Raw genomic sequence first — 8823 nt, 5'->3', positions numbered from 1 at the left:
TTAGATGGAGATATTGTTTGTTAGTTACCGATCATAGCGAAGCTTCTAATCCGGGTCGCACAACAGAAATGGGCGTGGTCCTTAGGGGTCTTATATATAAAGCAGAGGTGTCTGTCTGTCGTCTGTCTGTCTGTCTTTCTGTCTGTCTGTCAATACATATATTTCAAACATGGAACTATTATACATCACTGCAAAGTACATAACTATAACTAGAGTCCAACACTAGTAACAACATAAAACTTGCAAACTACATGCGAGAGGCTAGACTCTAGAGCTAGGTGCAAGATACGCAAGTCAGAAGAAATGAATCCAAAGAAGACCAGGAGATGGTGACGACAGAATCCGAGAAGACGCACTAGGCCACGAGGGCAAGGTAAGGCTGCGATAATCCCAGATGCTGAAGTCACAAGATGGACGACAAAACGAAGAGAAAGACGAGATGATGACGACAGAATCTGGAGAAAACGCACTACGCCACGAGGGCAAGGTAAGGCTGCGATAATCCCACACGCTGAAGTCACAAGATGGACGATGAGACGAAGATGAGATGACAACGACAGAATCCGGAGAAAATGCACTAGACCACGAAGGCAAGGTAAGGCTGCGATGATCCCAGACACTGAAGCCACAAGAGTAAAGACAGAACGCAAACTCGATCACAACAAAGAAACATAAGCCACGGAACACAACATATGACGAAAAGCAGCTCAACAAAAGCGTTCATTTCAGAAACGGGGACTCCATACAACCGAATAGGACTGACGCAACCGACGAAAGCGGAAAGAACCGCTGACGCCAAAAAGAATCTTGAATAAGCTCTCCTCTTCTGTTGACGACTTCTACTTTACAGAAACTGTAGGTTGCAAGCACCGCTTCCATTCATCCAGAGTCTGTCTGTCTGTCTGTCTGTCTGTCTGTCTGTCTGTCTGTCTGTCTGTCTGTCTGTCTGTCTGTCTGTCTATCTGTCTGTCTGTCTGTTAGAGCATTTCTAAAAAAACTGCAAGTCCGATCTCAGCCGAATTTGGCTCGCATACGCCGAATTCATTCGCGTCGAAAGTGAGATTGTGTTCGTCTTCCTGACTTCTCCCACGACGACGCGATTTCCTGCCGATCGCACTCGCTTCCGCTCGCGTGCGAATATCTCTGGAACGGCGCATCGTATCTCCACCGAATTTAGACTGCCCGTTCCCGACGTCGGACGGTACGCGCTGAGCGTGTCGTTTCTTGTGGGCGACGCTGGAAAACGGAAGAAATGTTTGCTGATATCCGGGTCTTGAAAAAATACGCCCACAGTCGTTTGCCAGTCTACGACCGTCGAAGAGCTGCCGTGTTTAATGCACCTGTTCCCCGAAACGCCAGCAACGTCTACGAAGAGACGACGTCCAACGGGACTGTCGAAATGGCGAGAGTCGGCAGTCGTTAAATATGGGGAACGGATTATTCGGGTAAGTATTGCACGTGACTTGCACGTTACCGGATTCACGTCGAAATTATAGATGCCAGGTTCGATACACCTGTTCTCCGCAACGGGACTGTCGAAATGGCTTCAACGGGATCAATAATCCAATCAACGGGATTTTTGAAACTGGACACGTGTCGAATAGATGCCAAGTTCGATACACCTGTTCCTCGCAACGGCAGCAACGTCCAAGTCGAAATGGCTTCAAACAATCGCTAATCCAAATCAACGGGATTTTTGGAAACGGCAATTGAACGGGATATAACTATGAATGAGAATTCTGTCTGGCTGCTACTAAACGGTAAAAGCACTTACACCACGTCTAGTTAGTGACAGTAAACGGTTACCGACAAAATATTAGTCTACTAGCTGCGCAATATCCGGGAATGCTGTAAGATTGCAAGTGTATACGCGACATTTTTCGTTGTTTTTACAATGCCTCCGAAGAGACGGACTGGCTCGGGTTGCGCTGACAAGGGCACAAGTTAATGTAATTGGTTTGTGCTGTGATTGGAACTTTTTTTGCACAGGGATGATAACCAACACTATACAGCAGAGAGTTTGGAAATCTACAAAGATTACTCTATACAAACTGTACGTGACCTGGCTACACCCCCTCTGCCTCTCCAACCATCAAACGCATTTTTAGATACTTTCTGCTATAATCTCTACCTATAAAGACGACCTGTCTGTCTGTCTGTCTGTCTGTCTGTCTGTCCTGTCTGTCTGTCATTAATAGCAAACAGTGTCTTCAAATCAATAATTTGTGTGATTAAGCTATTACTCGGGCGAAGCCGGGCATTGGAGCTCGTATATATAGGAGAGGTGTCTGTGTGTCTGTCTGTCTGTTTGTCTGTCTGTCTGTCTGTCTGTCTGTCTGTCTGTTGGAGCGTTTCTCAAAAGCGGCGAGTCCGATCTCAGCCGAATTTGGCTCGCGCACGCCGAATTCATTCTCGTCGAAAGTGAGATTGTGGTCGTCTTCCTGACTTCTCCCACGATGACGAAATTTCCCGCCGATCGCACTCGCCTCCGCTCGCGCGAATATCTTTGGAACGGCGCATCGTAACTCCACCAAATTTAGACTGCCCGTTCTCGACGTCGGAACGGTACGCGCTGAGCGTGTCGTTTATTGCTGGCGACGCTGGGAAACGGAAGATATTTTTGTTGATATCCGAGTCTTGAAAAAATACGCCCACAGTTCTTTGCCAGTCTACGACCGTCGAAGAGCTGCCGTGTTTAGTGCACCTGTTCCCCGAAACGCCAGCAACGTCTTCGAAGAGACGACGTTCAACGGGACTGTCGAAATGGCGAGAGTCGGCATTCGTTATATACGGGGAACGGATTATCCGGGTAAGTATTGCACGTGACTTGCACGTTACCGGATTCACGTCGAAATTATAGATGCCAGGTTTGATACACCTGTTCTCCGCAACGGAACTGTCGAAATGGTTTCCACGGGATAAATAATCCGATCAACGGGATTTTTGAAACTGGACACGTGTCGAATAGATGCCAAGTTCGATACACCTGTTCCTCGCAACGGCAGCAACGTCCAAGTCGAAATGGCTTCAATCAATCGCTAATCCAATCAACGGGATTTTGGAAACGGCAAGTGAACGAGATCTAGCTACTAGTAATGCGTGAACCTCCGTCGAGCGTCGCTTCAAATGAAAGCTACGGAGCAATACTCACTGGGAGTAGTTTCTATAGTACCTGCAGGAGAGTTGAATTTTCTAGTTACTGTAGAGTTGTACTATTGCTACCCAAAATGGATTTTCCTCACACGTAACTTGTTACTGCACTCTAGCTTCTCTAGAAGATTTGGTCAGACTTCTAATTTTTCCAAAGCTATAGTTATAAATTCTGTATGTCTTTGTGTATCGCTTTTACAATCTAAAATGTCTATATAAATACATATTGTATCAATTTACGTACATTAGCTACAGCATCGGTAGTTGGCAACGCGCATTAGCAAAGAAGTCCCGTACGTAACGCGCGCACTACTCTTCACTTTTGTGCATAGTATCTAGTAGACTACGGCAGCAAGATTGGATGCTCGTAGATTTTCAGGTAGCGCTACCTGAAATAAAACATTTCTGTTGTTTCTGGTCAAAAATTGACCTCTTTCTGGCTAGATGTTCTCTCATGTCGAACAGCGCGTAGTGATTGGCTGCCCAGCCATTGTCCTTCGTTGCCGCGTGCGACACAAAGAAGAACAATGCGTCGTGATAGGTCACTCGCTTGCATACCATACATTCCTGAAGCATGACACCCATATATGGTCATTGTTTGGCGTACATAGTCAGCCAGCTACAGAGATTTGGGACAAATAGAAAACCGTTAGTATACCGCTCCTCGCAAGTCACGTGACTTCTTCTAAGTCCCGTCCCTTTGACTCGTAGCTTTCAACTAGTAATTGAAGCTGTGTTTACACCGTCGCTTCTACAGCTATGAGCCTTCAAAGTCCTGAACACCACGCGTACACTAGGTACATGGAGAAGTTGTCGCGAAGAATCATGAATATACACGCTATTTTCTTTCTACACGTTCTACCTGTAGCAATTGTTGAATATTTCGGAATAAAACGTCGGTACCAACCGGTCATACCCAAAAGTGACTTGACCTCTTTAATTGAACTCGGTCTCTGAATTTTGGCAATCGCCACTGTCTTTTCTGATTTGGACTAAGGCCATTTGCACTCACTCTATATCCACAAAAAACAACTTCAGTCATACCAATCTCACACTTTTTTCCATTGACTCTCAATCCATGACTTTGTAATGTCTGAAGGACTTGTTCTAGACGTTCTAAATGTGAATGAGACGAGTCAGAGAAAACACACAGATCATCCATATATAGCACCAGCTGTAATGGTGACATATGACCTAAGATTGAATTCATCATACGGCAAAATGTAGCTGATGCTCTCTTTAGTCCAAATGGCATTCTGTTGAATTCCCATAATCCGGATTGTGTACTAAAAGCAGTCTTTTCTTTATCTTTCTCTGCAATGGGTATTTGGAAATAGCCATGCGCTAAGTCGATTTTACTAAAAAAACCGTGCTCCAGCCATAGATTCAACAGCTTCTAATAGATTTCCCGTGGGAATGGCCGTATCTTTAGTTCTCGCATTTAGAGCTCTATAATCAATGCACAAACGTAAAGTTCCATCTTTTTTTCGTACCGGACATACTGATGCAGCAAACGCAGACGTTGATGGACGTATAACTCCTCGTTGGTGAAGATTTCTTACCTCTTCTGCAACCTCCGCTCTCCACTTTGTCGGCAATCTACGAGGGCGGCATGTCACAGGAGCATCATCTGTTAACGGAATTGTATGCTCCATTCCTTTTGCACTTCCCTCATTTCCTTCATATGAAAATACGGTACGATAACGCTTGAGCAATCTTTCTAACTGAGCCTTTCCACTTGCGTCAACTTGTCTCCAAAAGTTACCTCCGTCCAAGGTTTACCCCCTACATCTGAAGATTTACCACGTTTAATTCCATTCTGATTATTAACAACGGCCGCTTCCGAAAATTCTGCAATATTTTGTCCCTTATACACTGCTATAGGAGAAGACGTCAAATTGCAAACTCGGACAAGAACCCTCTTTTGATTACCTCCAACTGCAATCGTATCGCAACCCAACAAACCAGATCTTTCGCACAAATCTTCTGTTACCTCAATAATACCTGTCCATTCCGTTGGTATGGGGAAACGAACTGGACCCCATATAGTCATTTCTTGTCCTGGAGGAATCGTCATGTGGACCGGTGCAAATACTCGCCCAAATTTTACCAGCTGAACAGAGTGTTGAATCGTGTCAACCTTCTCGAAACTCGATATTTCATCTCCGTCAATACACAATTTCTTATTGGCCACATCAATCTGTACCGCTAGAGACGACAACACATCGGTTCTCAATATCTCAAGGAATTCCTTTAACCACGTACAAGGAGGCACGAATACCACGAGATCCTAGCTGGATAAATTCATTCACCATACCTTCACATCTAAGTATCGTGCCATCGATCATTACGGGTTGGCGGGCGACCTGCCGTGTCATTGCCAACTTGTTTCCCTCAACGACATCATAGCCTATTAAACTCACATCAGCTCCCGTGTCAACAAGGAAAGGGCATTTCTCTTTACCAATTATAGCTGTCACCATTATGAAACCGTGTACATTAGTTGTCAGGTTTGTAACGTGACTTTGCTTACCGCTACCTCGATGTACTGGAGCCTGTGCCGTGCAATTACGGGCTACATGTCCTGGACGTAAACACCGATGACAATCGTGCAAATGGGGACAATTGGGACGAATATGGTTAGGATCGCCACAGATGAAACAAAATCGGCCAGATGTTTTCTGCATTCCAAAGTCTTTCCGTCGTCGACCGCGACCGCGACCCCAAACAGACTTCTGTCGGCTACCGGAAGCCGAATCAACCGCACTGACATGACCAACGCCATCGGCATCCGCCGACCTGTCAAATGTTAATGATCGGCAATTATGACATCGTGTATCTTCGCCGCTTGACAAATGACTGGAACCAGACGATTGACTGAAACCACGTGAAAGTGCCGGCATCGTCCCGCTTGGTTTTCTCTCACCGATACCTGCTATCTGTAAACGATGTACTTCTTCACGTAATTCTGCCACTGATTTTAAAGCTGTATCTCCACTCAAACGGAGCTGAACTTGGAACTCATGCGGTAACCCTTTCAAAAACGCGTCTCGAGCCACTGTAGTTACCGAATCCACGTCAAAACTAGGGTAAGATAAACGAACAAGTCGTTGAACATCATGACCAAACGCACCAACAGATTCTGCAGTAACAGCCCATTTTCGTCGTCGTAGGTCAGTGACTGCCTGCATGCGATCTGCTCCGCCACGTAGAAACTCACGTTTTAGCGAACCGACGATTGCGTCAAAACTTGTTTTGTCGTCCACCGACAGGCGTCGGTAGTTATCAAATGCAGCCCCTTCCAATCGTGATGCTAGGGCGAGAGCCTTCTTTTCTCCAGAAAAACCCTTCAACTGTGACCAGACAGTAACGCGATCCGGAAATACCAGCAAGTCATCATAACCTCCAAAGGCTGTAGGTACACAATTGTCCATCCTGTCACCAATGTAATGTCTTTGGCACGCGCAAGTGGGGGGTATCAAGAATGAGCTATTATTATAGCGCTGCAGGCTAAATACATCACTGAAGTATCACGTGACCATACACTACAGGTGACAAGGACTTAACGTTATCTAATTCAACTTTACCCAGGAGAAGCAGGGGTGAAGGTTCTAGCTGCTCTGATAGTAAACAAAGTTCCTGCATTCGGTACAGCTGGTTGTACCAACGATGACGTGCTGCACTTCGTAACGGTGCAAGGTCAGGCAAAGGTAGATATCAAACTGAGATCGGAACACCTGCACATGTACACGTCCTATTCAGAGCCAAGTAACAATTTAGGGGCCTTGAAAAGAAAGCAAGGGCTGTTCCTGTGCGAGTTGGGAGAATGTTCTCACCGCTAAGCTCGAACATGGATGACGTGAATCGTCTGCTACATCCGTGTGCATCAAGCTGTGCAGTTGTGCTGCAAGACACTCAGGAGTTCAAATTCTTACGTTGGGAAGACTAGACAGTACCGGTGGGCTAGTAGATGCCAACAGAGTGAGCTTGTCAGCAGAGAAAATTCAGCAGTTTCCGCTAATAACCGTTGCTGAGTCAAATAAAGGTCAAATGAATTGGGGTCCGTACAATATTTCCTTCCAACTCTCTCTCATGACATTTTTACCTGCAGACTGCTGCTGCAAAGAAAAAACGACTGTCCGACGAAAGGGGCGTTACCTCGACTCAATGAGCGTGCGCTATCTCTCCTGGAGAGCAGCAAACGGAGACAGTAATAGTGTTGTTGTGTTAGCTAGTCACCTGCAAACCTATCTCAGGTGCGAAATTGCAGAATTGCCTTTGCGTTTTCATGGGAGAGGTCGTGTCCGGTGAATGATGGTGGTGTCCGATATCCGGGGTCGCAGAGAAGGATTACGTTTACCGTCCTAGCATAACCGTTTCAATCCTTTGGAAGTCCCACGTCTGGAATCACAGTCTTTACTAATCCTTCTTACTGTAGACTTTAACAAAGCTCAGTCTTACTTCGTTTACTTCTTGCACGGCTGTCCGATGATTGATGGTGTCCGAAAACAGGGGCGTCGCTCTAGTCGATTAGTCGCAAATACGCCAGTCTCTCGTCAGTTTTATTGGATAAGACTTAGCCAATATGTTGTCCTTTACGTGCACATCTTCTACAGACAGTGATCTTCGTCCTAGTGTCCTTCTTTCCAGTAGATTTCCGAACGCAACCACGTCTAGGAAGGCGGAAAGCTCCCGGATATCAAAAATAAATTCTAGCCTCGTCCCCGCAAAACCAAGCCTTGGCTGACGGACTGTACTCACAAATCTCAAATTTCTCCTCCCCATGACCACGTTTCATGATAGGACCTACCCTAAAAAATCGTTTCCGTGTCCAACTACAGATGAGTCTAGGAACAATTCGTGCAAGTGACCAAACGGCGGAGAAAATGCTTCATGAACTTCTGTCGCCCCATCCTTTTGTATTGTAGCTAGGGACTGTGTGTACTTGACAACCAAGAAACACCTTCAGGAGTTGAATGCCACCTACAGTCAACTATTCACACGTCCCATACTTACGGTATGATCAATCCTTTACTACACTGTGCTGCATCTAACACTGTTGATAGTCAATGTTTGCTGATATCAATCTCTATGTCAGTAAATACCATACCACTGTCGTTACAACGGAACTGAGTGCATACCTAGACTGTACATTTCAATTGTCTTGATCACGATCGCAAAACGACGACTACCTATACCAGGCCTCTAGACGTAATCTAGACTAGGGTAGGTGTTCCTAATTGTGGACACTCCCCAGTAATTTGAGTTACAAACACTCTTTGTCTGGTAACCTGCTACGGAGAGAGAAGAAAACATGTCCGATGTACGCACCAATGTCTAAGCTTTGGAACAATACCTATACGACTAGAATCGCACAACGTCTGCTAGCGCACTAGCAAAATATACGGGATAACGTCTGTGAACAGCTCAAACGGGGATGTATCCTAATTGTGGACATGTTTTTCTCCGCCACAGAAAGCGACTGGGTCTGAGTAACAGCTGGACTAGATACCTGAATGGTTGCCGCACAAGCTGGTATTTTGGGCCGCAATCAAAACCATGTTCTGTTGTGTATCACGACGATTCCCCTGCGAAACTGTTAGCACGTACAAGGTTCCTCCCATCACGTCCACAAATTCGAGGTACACGAATCGTTCTTTTGTTGGATCATGA

General features: G+C 45.7%; 1 protein-coding gene across 1 annotated transcript; it reads right to left on the bottom strand.

Annotated features, from left to right (window-relative positions):
- Window positions 1-4508: 4508 nt before the first annotated feature.
- On the bottom strand, window positions 4509-6584 carry LOC134194625 (uncharacterized). The gene is made up of 3 exons (XM_062663567.1): window positions 5463-6584; window positions 4876-5401; window positions 4509-4828 (listed from the first exon to the last, which is right to left on the bottom strand). The coding sequence occupies exons 1-3, from the start codon at window positions 6582-6584 to the stop codon at window positions 4509-4511; spliced, it is 1968 nt and encodes a 655-aa protein (XP_062519551.1).
- Window positions 6585-8823: the final 2239 nt, after the last annotated feature.

The sequence above is a fragment of the Corticium candelabrum genome, chromosome 19 (genome assembly GCF_963422355.1).
Source record: "Corticium candelabrum chromosome 19, ooCorCand1.1, whole genome shotgun sequence".
In the NCBI taxonomy this organism is placed as follows: domain Eukaryota; kingdom Metazoa; phylum Porifera; class Homoscleromorpha; order Homosclerophorida; family Plakinidae; genus Corticium; species Corticium candelabrum.
Note: the sequence above shows the minus strand (reverse complement) of the source record. Positions and strands in the feature narration are given on the sequence as shown.

Coding starts and splice junctions, on each gene's coding strand:
- LOC134194625 (XM_062663567.1), bottom strand. CDS start 6,584: ATGGACAATTGTGTACCTACAGCCTTTGGAGGTTATGATGACTTGCTG. Junction 5,402..5,462: donor TACTTAGATGTGAAGGTATG/GTGAATGAATTT, acceptor ACGTGGTTAAAG/GAATTCCTTGAGATATTGAG. Junction 4,829..4,875: donor GACGCAAGTGGAAAGGCTCA/GTTAGAAAGATT, acceptor TTTCATATGAAG/GAAATGAGGGAAGTGCAAAA.